This window comes from Bos grunniens, chromosome 1 (genome assembly GCF_055505025.1).
Source record: "Bos grunniens cultivar Pamir isolate PY7600 chromosome 1, Bosgru_T2T1.0, whole genome shotgun sequence".
Classification (NCBI taxonomy): Eukaryota; Metazoa; Chordata; class Mammalia; order Artiodactyla; family Bovidae; genus Bos; species Bos grunniens.
The window spans coordinates 101,386,771-101,401,845 of record NC_141165.1 but is presented as its reverse complement, the minus strand read 5'-3'; the positions used below and the strand labels follow the sequence as shown (position 1 = coordinate 101,401,845).

At 34.7% G+C, this 15,075-nt stretch overlaps 1 protein-coding gene across 9 annotated transcripts in view; it reads left to right on the top strand.

Moving 5' to 3' along the window:
- Window positions 1–15,075, top strand: part of NECTIN3 (nectin cell adhesion molecule 3) — a 240,734-nt gene that overhangs the window by 40,024 nt on the left and 185,635 nt on the right. For 8 of the 9 annotated variants that reach the window (XM_086407331.1, XM_086407332.1, XM_086407327.1 and 5 more), the window contains exons 2-3: window positions 6,099–6,440; window positions 14,214–14,510. In XM_086407331.1, coding sequence (XP_086263457.1) covers window positions 6,099–6,440; window positions 14,214–14,510 — 639 coding nt within the window. Of the gene's footprint in view, window positions 1–2,659; window positions 2,866–6,098; window positions 6,441–14,213; window positions 14,511–15,075 lie in introns of those variants that run through there. The other variant, XM_086407335.1, reaches the window with a different exon arrangement.

The window sequence follows — 15,075 nt, the reverse complement described above, 5'->3', positions numbered from 1 at the left end:
TGGCGTGCAGTTTTCGATCGTTCTTTTTTCTGTAGTGTCTTTTTCTGACTTTGGTATCAAGGGAAAGCTGACCTTGCAGAATTTTAGGATGTTCTCTGCTCTTCAACTTTTTGGAATAGTTTAAGAAGGATAGATATTGACTCTTCTTTAAATGTTTGGTAGAGTTTCCCTGTGAAGCTGTCTGGCCCTGGACTTCTGTTTTCTTGGAGGATTCGGATTACGGATTCCGTTTAATTACTAGTAATTACAGGGACTCAGCGGACATGAGTGTGAGCAAGCTCCAGGAGTTGGTGATGGATAGGGAAGCCTGGCGTGCTGCAGTTCCTAGGGTCGCAGAGTCAGACGTGACTTGAGCGACTGAATTGAGCTGAATTAGTCTGTACAGATTTTCTATTTATTTGTTCCTGCTTCAGTCTTAGTAGATTATAATGTCTAGGAATTTATCCATTTCAGAGAGGGTTTCAATTTGTTGTCATATACTAGCATTGTGATTGTTTGTTGTACTTCTGTGATGGTGGTGAAATGAACTTCTCTTTCATTTCTAACTTTATTTGGGCCCTCTTTTATACTTGAAGATTGTGGCTAAAGGTTTATAAATTTTGTTTATCTCTTCAGAAACCCAGCTCTTGGTTTCATTGATCCTTTCTATTGGTGGGTTTTTTTTTGGTGGGGGGCTCTCTATTTTACTTATTTCTGCTCTGATTTTTATGATTTCCCTCCTACTACCTTTGGGCTTTGTTCTTTTTTAATTCCTTTAGGTGGAAAGTTATGTTGTTTGTGATTTTTTGTTTCTTGAGGTAGACTTACATATCTATAAACTTCCCTCTTGGAACTGCTTTTATTGTGTCCCATAGATGTGGGAAAGTTGTGTTTCTATTTTCATTTGTCTCAAGGTATTTCTTTTTTAATTTCTTCTTTGATTTCTTCATAGATGCATTTTTTGTTTTGTTTTTAATAGCATATTGTTTAGTGTCCACATTTCTATTTTTTCATTTTTATTCCCATAATTAATTTCTGGTTTCATACCATTGTGGTTAGAAAGGATGCTTGATATAATTTCAATTTGTTGAATTTATTGAGATATTTTTGTGGCCTAGCATGTGACCTGTCCTGCAGAAAGTTCCATATGCATTTTAAAAGAATGTGTATTTTGCTGCTTTGGATGAGATAACTATTCTGTAGATACTTATTAAGTCCATCTTGTCTGCATTTTAGACCAGTATTTCCTTATTGGTTTTCTGTCTGGATGATTTATCCACTGATAGAAGTAGAGCATTATAGTCCTCTACTATTACCATATTATTGTCAATTCTTTCCTTTATGTCTATTATTATTTGCTTTATATATTTAGGTACTCATCTATTCAGTTCAGTTCAGTCACTCACTCATGTCCGACTCTTTGAAACCTGATGAACCACAGCACACAAGGCCTTCCTGTCCATCACCGTCTCCCGGAGTCCATTGTGTTGGTGATGCCATCCAACCACCTCATCTTCTGCCATCCCCTTCTCCTTCAGCTCTCATCTTTCCCAGCATCAGGGTCTTTTCAAATGAGTCAGCTCTCCACGTCAGATGGCCAGAGTATTGGAGTTTCAGCTTCAACATCAGTCCCTCCAGTGAACACCCAGGACTGATCTCTTTTAGGATGAACTGGTTGGATCTCCTTGCAGTACAAGGGACTCTCAAGAGTCTTCTCCAACACCACAGTTCAAAAGCATCAATTCTTGGGCGCTCAGCTTTCTTTATAGTCTAACTCTCACATCCATACATGACTACTGGAAAAACCATAGCCTTGACTAGATGGACCTTTGTTGGCAAAATAATGTCTCTGCTTTTTAATATGCTATCTAGGTTGGTCATAACTTTCCTTCCAAGGACCAAGCGTCTTTTAATTTCATGGCTGCAGTCACCATCTGCAGTGATTTTGGAGCCCAGAAAAATAAAGTCAGCCACTGTTTCCCCATCTATTTCCTATGGAGTGATGGGACCAGATGCCATGATCTTAGTGTTCTGAATGTTGAGCTTTAAGCCAACTTTTTCACTCTCCTCTTTCACTTTCATCAAGAGGCTTTTTAATTCTTCTTCACTTTCTGCCATAAGGATGGTGTCATCTGCATATCTGAGGTTATTGATATTTCTCCCAGCAATCTTGATTCCAGCTTGTGCTTCTTCCAGCCCAGCGTTTCTCATGATGCACTCTGCATATAAGTTAAATAAGCAGGGTGACAATATACAGCCTTGACGTATTCCTTTTCCTATTTGGATCCAGTCTGTTGTTCCATGTCCAGTTCTAACTGTTGCTTCCTGACCTGTATACAGGTTTCTCAAGAGGCAGGTCAGGTGGTCTGGTATTCCCATCTCCTTCAGATTTGTGGATCAAAGTTTATTGTGATCCACACAGTCAAAGGCTTTGGCATAGTCAAGAAAGCAGAAATAGATGTTTTTCTGGAACTCTCTTGCTTTTTCCATGATCCAGCGGATGTTGGCAATTTGATCTCTGGTTCCTCTGCCTTTTCTAAAACCAGCTTGAACGTCTGGAATTTCACAGTTCATGTTGCTGAAGCCTGGCTTGGAGAATTTTGAGCATTACTTGACTAGTGTGTGAGATGAGTGCAATTGTGTGGTAGTTTGAGCATTCTCTGACATTGCCTTTCTTTAGGATTAGAATGCAAACTGACCTTTCCAGTCCTGTGGCCACTGCTGAGTTTTCCAAATGTGCTGGCATATTGAGTGCAGCACTTTCACAGTATCATCTTTTAAGATTTGAAAGAGCTCAACTGGAATTCCATCACCTCCACTAGCTTTGTTCATAGTGATGCTTCCTAAGGCCCACCTGACTTCACATTCCAGGATGTCTGGCTGTAGGTGAGTGTGAGTGATCACACCTTTGTGATTATCTGGGTCATGAAGATCTTTTTTGTGCAGTTTTTCTGTGTATTCTTGCCACCTCTTCTTAATATCTTCTGGTTCTGTTAGGTCCATACCATTTCTGTCCTTTATTGAGCCCATCTTTGCATGAAATATTCCCTTGGTATCTCTAATTTTCTTGAAGAGATCTCTATTAGGTACACATATGTTTACAAATGTTATATCTGCTTCTTGGATTGACTCTTTTGTCATTATATGATATCCTCTTTGTCGTTTGTCTATTCTGTGTGAACATTGCTACCCCATAAGCCATTATTCTTAAGGTTGTAAGGAGATATCCTTAGCGCTATCCTTTCCAGTTTATTTTGATGTCTTTGTCAGGTGAGCCTGCTATAAAAAACACTATAGACTGGTTGACTTAAATATCTGACTTTTATTTCTCAAAGTTCTAGAGTTTGATAAATCCAAGATCAAGGTGTGAGCAGATTCAGTTCCTGTTGAAGACCCTTTCCTGACTTGTAGACAGCCACCTTCTTGCTTTGTCAGGGTAGACAGAAAGAGAGAGCTCTTTTCTCTCTTCCTCTTTTTAAATGAGGACACTAATGCCAGCATGTGGGCCTGCCTTCATACAAATATCATTATCCCAAGAGGCCCCACCTCCAGTTAGTATTCAATATATATATTTTGGAGGGACACAAACATTCATTCCATTATCCTATGCCTTCTGTATCTCTACCTGAGGAGGATGAATATGTTTATTTGCTTTTATTATGAACATTACTTATTGTAAGTGATTCTGACATCAAAGAAGAACACAAAGTGACAACTAAAAGTTATTTCTTTAGTCTTTAGTAATTTCACTCCTTACAGTAACTAATGTTTATCTTCAGAACATACAAAAAATTATTGTCAGTATATATAGCATATGTGACTAATTTTTTTGCATTTAGATCTTCATTCCATTTGGTTTTGTGTGTGTATGTGTGTTTAATGTAAAGCAGGGATCTCTGTTTCCAAATATTTAGCTCTTGTCCTTTCATCATATCTTCACTAATTCATTATTTACATTCATAGAACATATTACATACCATATGCCATTATATATGTTGATCTGTTTATATATTTTAAGTTGCTTTAAGATACTAAGCTTTTTATTATTTTTACTTTAGTATCAACCCCCTCCTTACTGTGCAGTTGTGTGTATGTATGTCATGGTTTTCATTGCAGTTACATTGAATTTGTGTGCTAATATGGGGAGATTTGCCATCTATGTAGCATTATATTTTCCTTCTCATGACTATGACATGTCTTCCAATTATGCAGGTCAGTTGCTCAGGTCTGCAGGTTCTTTACAACATTATTTAAGTAGTTTAAATATTAATATTTTTACTAATACTGTTTTTTTCTACAGTAAATTTGTAAAGATTATCATATATTATAACATGTTGAATATATATTTTGTATACAGTTTGCATTCTTTATAAGCAGCTATGTTATTTGTTCTAATAGTGGTTTCCTTGGCCTTCTTCAGTTTTTCTAATAATAGATTTTCAAGATAATAATTTTGTGTGTTCTTTTTCTATTCATCCCTGTTTCCTTTTCTTGTCTCATTGCATGAGAATTTCCATTCTAAGTTGAATGATGATGATAGTGTACCGTCTTGTCTTCATCGTTCCTTAATAACATGCCCCTCCTTTAATTTTAGCATTGTGATGTCCATTGATTTAGAAGAATGTATTATTAAGAATTCTTTTTTCAATTGTTAACTTTTTAAAAATCCAGATAATGAACATTAAATTCTATTAAATATCCTTTTGGCTTCCAATGAGAAAGCCATGTGACCTTTCAATGTGATAAATAGTCTAAAAATTCCTTACATTTTTTAATATCTTACTTAATCATTGTGTCTTTTTCTTTAAATACAGAGCTATATGTTATTTTATAATATTATATGAAATTTTTAATATTTATAAATTGCTTTTTCATTTGTGTATCTTCAGGTTTAGTATTAGGCTTATGATATCTTGCTAAAATACGTTTGAATATTTTCATGTTTTATACTAATTACATTAAATTTTAAAAGCTTTGTAATTATCATATGGTTGAAAGTACATTTTTTGGACTTGATTTTTTTTTTTGGTGGAGTGGTTAAAAAAAAGACAACTTTTCTTCCATAGCTGTTAAGTATGATCAGTGTGAATTGTCAGTCCTTTTCTGTAATATCCTCAGTCATCTCTTGGATAAGAAAGTTAACTCTATTATCTATTTAATGTATTCATTTGTGGTTTGTTTGTTTTTTTCTTCAAAAAAAAGTTCATGGAAATATTGTATTAAGTTTTTATTGTTGTTTAGAGCCGTTTGAACATGTTTAAACATTTTTCTTAATCATCTTTTAAATGATACCCCCAATGTATTTGCTATAAATGTTCTAATATACTTGTTAGTGAAGAGTGTCTTGCTTGAATTTAGTATTAATGAGCATTAATCCTGTGTTTCGTAAAATGATTTATATTTGGCCCATTGCTTTTAGGAAGGAATCAGTATCATAAGGGTGAAGTTAGATGATTTTAACTTTCGTTTTTATGTTTTCTTGAAAAACATAAATTTGATTTATGAGATAGAAAATTTTGATTTCACGTTTATATGTTTGTTTGGGTTTTTTTTGATTTATGTTTTCTGGCAGTTGATCTGTATTTACCAGTGTGTTTTATACAGATTTTTGGTAGAGAAACCCTCCGAAGGAAGATACTTTTAGGATTTGGTTATCTGTCACTGAGTAACAAAATATCCTAAAGTTTGGTAGTTTTAAAACAGCATACTTTTATTATATGTCAGTTTCTTTGGGTCAGGAATCCAAGCATGACTCAGCTGAGTTCTTTGTTTCAGAGTCTCTCACTAGGCTACAGTCAGGGTGTCAGCTAGGGCTGGGACCTTACCTAGTGGCTTGACTGGGGAAGGACCTTCTTAGGAAGGACCTAAGCTTACTGTTGGCCCAGTGTAGTGCTTTATCCAGTGCAACACATATAGGTGATTATTTGATTCATTTAAGAAGCATTCTTTGGGTCTTAAATCCAGCCCTGGAAGCATCTAACTCTTTTCAGTTCTTCCTGTTTACTCAGTCATTAGTGTCTATGTGTGTGTGTGTAGAAAACAGGAAGGGAGGGAATTTGATCATATGTTAGCATAACTTAGATTCATTTTTAAGAACTATGCTTTTCTATTTTCCTTAGGTGCCTTAGCTGGACCAATTATTGTGGAGCCACATGTCACAGCAGTATGGGGAAAGAATGTTTCGTTGAAGTGTTTAATTGAAGTAAATGAAACTATAACACAAATTTCATGGGAGAAGATACATGGCAAAAGTTCACAGACTGTTGCAGTTCATCATCCTCAACATGGATTCTCTGTTCAAGGAGAATATCAGGGAAGAGTCTTGTTTAAAAACTATTCAATTAATGATGCAACAATTACTCTACATAACATAGGATTCTCTGATTCTGGAAAATACATATGCAAAGCTGTTACATTCCCACTTGGAAATGCTGAGTCCTCTACAACTGTAACTGTATTAGGTACGTGTACTTGAATTGTATATTTTGGTGGTAGTGGTGAGGATTATAGTAAAAATATTTTCAAAAACTTAAAATGCTTGAAATTACATATAAATGTAAATTTTAAATGAAAGAATTCAAATATGATTTTTCAATTTCTGTCATAAAACTCTGATTCTAGACTCTGTTTAAACAAAATCTTGTCCCTATCTACCTGTCCGTATAATGCTGTGTAGTTCATAGCTATTTTACTTTGTTCAGGAAAGATTGTTTTTTATTTACAATGCTAAGTGCTAATGTTTTTTATTTATAATACTAAGTGCTAATATTCTTTGATGTTTATTTCCCCTCAAACTTCAACCTTTAATTAAATTATCATCTTTAAGCTTTTCCATTTTGTTTTAATGACTGTGGTCTTAGAGCCATTGATGTCTTATGTTTGTTTTTCAAATCAGATTTTTATTTCTGCTGTTGTGGATTTGTGTAGCTATTTGAATCATGGGCTGTTGCTTCCATTGAAGGATCTTCTGCCTTTTACTGTGTGATAACTGTTAAAATTTATGGTGAACTTTAGAAAGAGCTTATTAGTATTAAAGTAGCCACCCGCAGTGAAAGGTAAACCAATCTGGAATAGCTGGTGAGTACTCATAGAATACTAGTATGAGGACCAAGGACTACTAGCAACCTTAGCCATTTCCACCTAAAGTGGAACGCCTTTAATGGATGGTCTTTGCTCTGAATCCACCTGTTTGCCTGTCAGGGATGTTAGGTCTGCTAATAGCTTTCCCTACTCAATCCTCCTTATCTTTTCTCCTTTATAAACTTGTTGCACTCCTCACTTGATCTCACTGTCTGCTTCAAGAGAACCAAACAGTTACACAGCCTCTAATATTTAATGGTGTGATTTCAGGATCTCTGAAGTTCAGGAAAGAAATTTTGTCCAAATTTGTTATATATTTTTTCATGTTGAGAAAAACTATTTAAAAATAAAAATAAAATTAAATATTTGAAGACTTTGTGTTTAAGACCCTGTCCTAAGGGCTGTGGGGAAAATATAACTTAGGTTTACAAAATTGATACTTTTGAGAACAGTTTTAACTGGAAGACAAGGTATTAATATCTAAAAAGTCAAGTGCAAACCATTGGGGTAAAAAATTTAAAAAAAAATAAGTGTCAAGAAAAAAAGATAGTTTGTATGTAGAAGAGAGAACTCATGAGAATAAGATTTTTTACTTTAAATTTTAGTAATCCTTCCTAAATTAATAAACATTCAGTGGTTTAAAACTCAGGATTATTTAAAGTATAAGACCAGTCATGATTTTACCTGTGTCTGCTTCTCTAATTTCATCTATTCCATTCCTTGCTCTCTACTTCTCCCAACAGCCCGAATTTTATAATCATAATGAACTATTTGTGATATGTTAACACTTATGTTTTTATATGTATTTTTTGTTATGCCTCTCTTCTCAAGAGATTGCCACCTTTCCCCTCCTGTCTTTTTCTTCCTGCATTTCTTCTATTTAACTGTTACTCATCAAACTACATCCTTTTGGTAGCCATTTTAAAAATATCTAGCCCTCTGCTGCTTGATAGGGATTTTATTTTGCTCTTTTGCCATTGTATCTTGAGCTCATCTTTGTTGCAGCAGTTAATTTAGCACTATGTCTTTTTCACTATAAACCTGTGGTGGACTGCAACTGTGCACTTTAAAATTTGACTTTGTATCCGTAAAGCTTATAAGAGTTTCTGGCATATAGCAATAATACACTGTTATTTAAGTAGGGTATGGAAATAGCTAAGTTAACTCTAGTTCAGAAATGTTTTGTTGAAAAATAGTTGAGCCAGTCCTTGAATGGTGTAAACATACAGAGGGGGAATAAGTGAGCCAATGCAAGGAAGCAGAAAACAACATACATTAGGGCAGAGTTTCTTCACCATGGCATTGTTGAAGTTTGGGCCTGGAAATTTTTGCTGGGGTAAACTGTCCTGTCCATTACAGACTGTTCAGCAGCCTTCATGCCATCTACCCACTAGATACTAGTAGCAGTTCCTTAGAAGTTGTGCCAAGTTAGAATGTCTCCCAGCATTGCCAAGTGTCCTCTGAGGGACCACTGAATAATCTGTTGATTGTTCAAAGGATTTATATAAAGTCAAGAATTAAAGGCTAGAAATGTAGAGTAGGACCACTTTAAAGTAACTCGAATATCAAGATTGGGAATTTGAACCTTATATTAGTTGAAATGCAAACTGAGGATGTTGTATTTCTCCCGTCTCTTATTCTCAAGTTCTTTCTGTTTATTTATTTTATTATTTTTGACTGTACCACGTGACACATGGGATCTTAGTTCTCTGACCAGGAATTGAACCCATGCCTTTAGTGAAAAGTGTATAGCTGTAACCACTGTACCACCAGGGAAGTCCCAGATTCTTGTTGTTTAAAGTGTGATTCATGAGCCAGCAGCAGTGGTATCATTTGGGAGATTGTTAGAAATACAGAATTCAGATCCTCCCCAGACTTGTTGAATGATAAATCTATTATAGCAAGGTCCCCAAGTAATTTTTATGCACAGTAGGTAAAGTTTGAAAAACACTACTTTGACCATCTTCTCACCTTGCTTAGAGGAGTGTCTAACTCATAGACTTGATTTGTAAGTAATGTGATGAAAGTTGTCATTTAGGAAGATCAGTCAGGTGTTTTTGATGGATTACAATGAAGAGTCCTGAAATCATAATGCCTAAGATAGGAGGCCATGAAAGCTTGACGTTAATTTTCTAATTTATGCCACTTGAGTGAAGAAGGGAGCTATTAGGAAGGAGAAACTAACAGAACATTGTAACTGACTATATATAAGAAACCAAGAAGGTTTGAACAGTAACAGGTTTTGAGCCTTAGTGGTTGAGTAAATTATGTTGCCATTAATTTAAATTGGCATGTCTGCATGAAAATCAAGTTGGGGATTGGGAGGATGAGATGATGAATTCAACCTTTGGCTTACTGAGTTGGAGGATACATAGACAAATGATACCACATTTTGTATCAAAAGTGAATAAAATTAGGGATCATTCAGGTAGTAATGTTTATCAGATAAAAGTTTTTAAGAGACATACAGAAAGTAACGGAAGTTTTATTAGGGCAGGGATTAGAAGAAATAGAGATGAACAATTCAAAAACATAGCTTTGCAAAAAACTGTTAAAGTAATATTATTTATATCAAGAGAAGATAAAGCTTTTAAGATTGCTCTAGCACATTTTTCCCACGGTGAGAATCAAGCCCTACAGAAATGATTTCAGTGACCCATTTTTTTCAGTGCTCCTGTGGTTGGCACATCCAACTTCTCAGGTGGCGCTGGCAGTAAAGAGCCCACCTGCCAATGCAGCAGACATGAGAGATGCAGGTTCAATTCCTGGGCTAGAAAGATCCCATGAAGGAGGGCATGACAACCCACTCCAGTGTTCTTGCCTGGAGAATCCCATGGACAGAGGAGCCCGGTGGGCTACAGTCTAGTGTCACAGTTGGACACGACTGAAGCGACCTAGCATGCATGGTTGGCACATAGCTACTATCATTCTAAATGCATATCCCAGAAGTTAATCTATTACTTAGAGCAGATACCTGAAGGCATTAGAACTTAATTCTTTTGGAACTGATTGGGAAGAACTGCTCTAAGTATCAGATTTCTACCAAGTCAGTCAAAGAAAATAGACAAAGAAAAGCATTGAGTGTGTAGATTAGGCAGAGTTAGTGACATTAGAGTTTCAAAGGAATGATAGTAATAGACCTGAATAAGGGAATGTAATATAGCAAAACACTTTTAAGAAAATTGAACAACAAATGTCCCATAGGAGAAGAGTTATTGTATAATTGATTGCTTCTTCTTGATATATGAGATATTATATAGTGATTAAAATTGTAGTTAATAGAAGTGTTGCTGCTTGAAAATAAAATGAGCCAAAAAACTGTAGGAATACCATGATTACATCTATATAGACACTGGAAACAAAAATAAAGAGAAAGAAGTGGAAGTATATGATAATGACTATATTAGTATATTATAGTTGTGGATATTTTTCTTTTTTTTTTTTCTAATTTTTAGTAATACTTTTGTAATAATAATTAAAAAAAAAAAAAAAGACTTCTACTGCCAGACATAATGGAGTAACAGGGATTGGATTTACCCTTTCTCTCTCTAACAAGAAAACTAACCAACTAGTTTTTAGTCATTGGGCAATAGGCATGATAGGATTATGATCCCTGAAAGAAGAAAGATAGGCAAGAATTATGCAGTTGCTCCAGCCTCCTCTTTAATCAGTCTCCAGTGGCAACTCAGTGACAAGGGCTTCAAGTAAAGAATACTGGTCTCACTGAGCTTAAGAGATGGATTGGACAGATGTTTAGAATTTGTGGAGCAGAAAGTAGAAAGGGAGTATCCAAAAGAAAGAATGTGTGTGCTTTAGAGACCTACAGAAGGGCCCTCTGAAGTCTTTGGTTTAGAACTTGCTGTGTACATGTGGAAGACACTTTGGAGATGGGGGAAAGAACCAGCAGAAAGAAGTGGTCTTAACAATCCTGGTGTTAATATAGGGCTGGGAAAACGTCATATTCCTACAAATCAGAGTATAGAGGGCACTGGGTAGGAGAGGGAGTGACAGCGAAACCTCCAGGGACGAAGTGCAGAGAAGCTAACTAAAATGTTGGGAAATACGAGAAAAGTAACTTTAGAAAGCCATTGTAGTCTACAACCAGGGGTTTGAGTCCCTTCAGAAGAAACAAATAATATAATTTAAAATTAACTTTAAAATAATTTTTATATTTCCTCAAAGATAAAAACCTCTATTGATGGCACAGGTTATTCACACTGACTCTGCCATGGTTGGGGGATGGGCACGTGAAACATTAAAAACCATTGAAAACTTCAAAGAAATAATAATATAGTAAGGAATATACACTAAAATCTAAGAAAAAGTAGAAACATAGAAATAAACCTAGCTCTGAAAGCTGAAATCTGTATTCAACCTTGAGGACATTCAACAATTCAGAAGAGATACCTAAGATGATGAACTAAGATTTTGAGAGCCTTGAGAAGTGAGAGAGACAAATACCTAAGTGTATGTCTGCTCAAGATGGGATATCTAATAACTTTTCTTATATTCTCCTGGTACCCAACGACTTAACATTTTCAGAAGAGTAGTTCACCCACAGTAAACTAGCCTTATTACAGACTTTGAGGCTTGGTTTATATCACTTGAGTAATCTGAAATTGAGACCCTGGGCTGGATAGTGTTCTTAGAAGCTAGCTTAGCAGAAGAAAAGAAAGATCCTTTCTGGAAGAAAGGTACTGTATTCTAAGCCTCAAATTATTTCTACCTTAATTATTCAAATTCAAGCATATGATCTGCTTGAATGACCAGGCATATAAGTAAAGAAGACCCCAGAAGCACCCAGTGCAAAAAGAAGAGAAAAAGACCTGTGTAAGGTGTTGGAATTATCTGACATAGACTATTAAACAGTGCTTACCATTTGAAGGGATAGGTCAATCTATTGAATTTCTGCAGAGAATAAGAAACTGTCAGTCGTGTCCATCTCTGTGCCTGCATGGACTATATATATATATAGCCTGTCAGGCTCCTCTGTCCATGGGATTCTCCAGGCAAGAAACCTGGAGAATTCCCTTCTCCAGGGACTCTTCTCCATCCAGAGACTGAACCCAGGTCTTCATTGCAGGCAGATTTTTTACCATCTGAGCCACCAGCAAAGCCCATATATGTATGTATGTGTGTTTATGTGTATAATGTCTATGTATATATATATAATGTATATGTATATATAATGTATATGTGTGTGTGTATATAAGTATTTATATATATATTTATCTCACATAGTAATTTGTCCTCGAAGTACAGAGGTAATTCTTAGTACAAGCATATCTCGGAGATAACGTGGGTTCGGTTCCAGACCAATAAAGTAAATATCACAGTAAAACAGTCACATGAATTTTTTGGTTTCACAGTGTTATAAAGATTATGTTTATACTACACTGTAGTCTGTTAAGTGTGCAATAGCATTGTCTTAACAATGTATATAATTTAGGTAAAAAATCATTGTATTGCTAAAAAATACTTACCATCATCTGAGTCTTCAGCCAGTTTTAATCTTTTTACAGTAGTAACATCCAAGATTACAGATCATCATAACAAATATAATAATAATGAAAAAGCTTGAAATATTCTGAGAATTACCAAAATATGACAAAGAGATAGGAAGTGAGAAAATGCTGTTGGAAAAATGATGCTAATAGATTTGCTCAATACAGGGTTACCAGAAGTCTTCAATTTGTGAATAATGCAATATCTGTGAAGCACAATGGAGTGAGGTGTGCCTGTATATAAAAAACAGTTAACTGATGAATTTTATACATTTGAATTAAAAACTTCTGCTCATCAAAACACACTATAAAGAGAGAAGCCCTAAATGGTAGAAGATATTGCACATATAATCAGAAATGGACTCTCCCCAATCAGTAAAAAAAAAAAAAAAAAAAAGGACTTTAATAGGTATTTTCAGAAAAATCCAAAATGGCTCATGAACAAGACAAGATTCTTAGTGTCATTTATAACTGAGAAATTAAAAACAGGGTCTCTATTATATGCTGTTATATACTTACAAGATTGTCAGAGACTGAAAAGTCTGACAGTATCAACTGTAGTGGGTATGTTGGGACCAGTCAGAGTGCTAAGACTGAGAGTAAATTGGTACTTTGGAAAGCTTTTTGGCCTTACTTGGTAAAGTTGGAAATAAACATAGAAGCAAGAGAAAAACTAGAGAAACATTTTTAAAAATATACCAAGATACATGAGTGAAAATGTTTCTTAAAAAATCGTTTTTTTCCAAAGAGGAAGCAGCACCAATATTCAACAGTAAATGAACCATACAGTAGTTAAGACTAATTATTGATACAATTGTATGCAAATCTAAATGATCTAAAAGTAAAACAAAGAATTGCAAAATAATAATTGAAGGCTAAATGATCCTACATGAATAAACCTCAGGAACAGAAAATTGAGACAAAAATATATTTTAAAAATGACCCAATTAAAAATTTTGGAAATAAGTCTTTTAGGTTAAAAACTTAATGGACACAGTAAACTATAGGCTGGAGCCAAAGAACACATGAAGTGAGTACTAAGGAATTTATACAGAAAGGAGCATATTAAATTTACTGGAAAATCTGAAGAGACTGCTAGCATGTATGTGGAGGGTAGATTAAAAGGATCTCACACTAAGGTTACTTCTGCTGAGGATCTTTCTTATATCAGATAAAGGTAGGTAGCATGTACATTTCAGTAAGCATAACTGTTAATGCTATATATTTTAACAGTTGTAATTTAAATATAAACATTTTTGCCACAGCTTGAAGCATTATATATTAAAACTGCTTTTTTATTTTTCATTTCAGAATAATAGTACCTTGAATCTCCTAATGGAAATTATGATTAAGTTTGCAGATTTTTTTTTATATGTTAACTTTGGAAGAAACTCATTTGTCCCGATAAAAAAAGGTGTATCTCTATCAGGGCAGGGAGAACTATCTTTGTGATGGTTATATAAAGTCTTGCTTCTAGATTGGCCTGACTCAATCTTCTCTTGTTCTAAGAATCCATTTGGTGTTGGCATTTAGTGTGTGTGTATCTTATATTCAGTTGTCCTTAAGTTTATGAAATGTGGCTAGATGTGGCTTGGAAGGAGTAAATATGCTCTTAATTGAAATGTAACTAATTTTTTAAAATTTAAACAGTTGAACCTACTGTGAGCCTGATAAAAGGGCCAGATTCTTTAATTGATGGAGGAAATGAAACAGTAGCAGCCATTTGTATCGCAGCCACTGGAAAACCAGTTGCACATATTGATTGGGAAGGTGATCTTGGAGAAATGGAATCCACTACAACTTCTTTTCCAAATGAAACAGCAACAATTGTCAGCCAATACAAGCTCTTTCCTACCAGATTTGCCAAAGGAAGGAGAATTACTTGTGTTGTAAAACATCCAGCCTTGGAAAAGGACATCCGATATTCCTTCATATTAGATATACAGTGTAAGTAAATGATAGTGTTTGCTTTTTAAACATTATGTGTTTTAATTTTATTCCTCTAACATAATTCTGTATCAAATTGTGTTTAGTTTGAATATGTAGTATTCCTATATTGTTGTAGATTTTCCTTGTTGACATTTTTTCTTAATTAAAAAAAATATTTTTATGGAAATTTCGTTTAACCAGAATATTATTGTCAGTTTGTAAAGACAATGATTAAAGTTGCTGTCTAACTTAAAATTATTTAGCCTTGTCTTTTTTAGACCTTAAAATAGGCTAGACTTGGGTAAATTGTGCACATTTGTACCTCAGAATGTTCAGTACTTGGAGAAAAACAGCTGCTTCTCCAATCCAATTAATTTAGCTGTTCATTTTTATGGATGCTACCCATGATATTTTCAGTAAGAATTTTTAATTTCCTAGATGCATTTTAATTAGCTGGAAAATTTGTTCTTTTAATATTATTTGTAGTCACATTTTGTTGATGACAGAAATTCTAAGATCCTCATAAAGGTAAAACAGTAAAGTGATCGTTGGGATAATAGTAATCTTAGATAAAGTTAAAAGC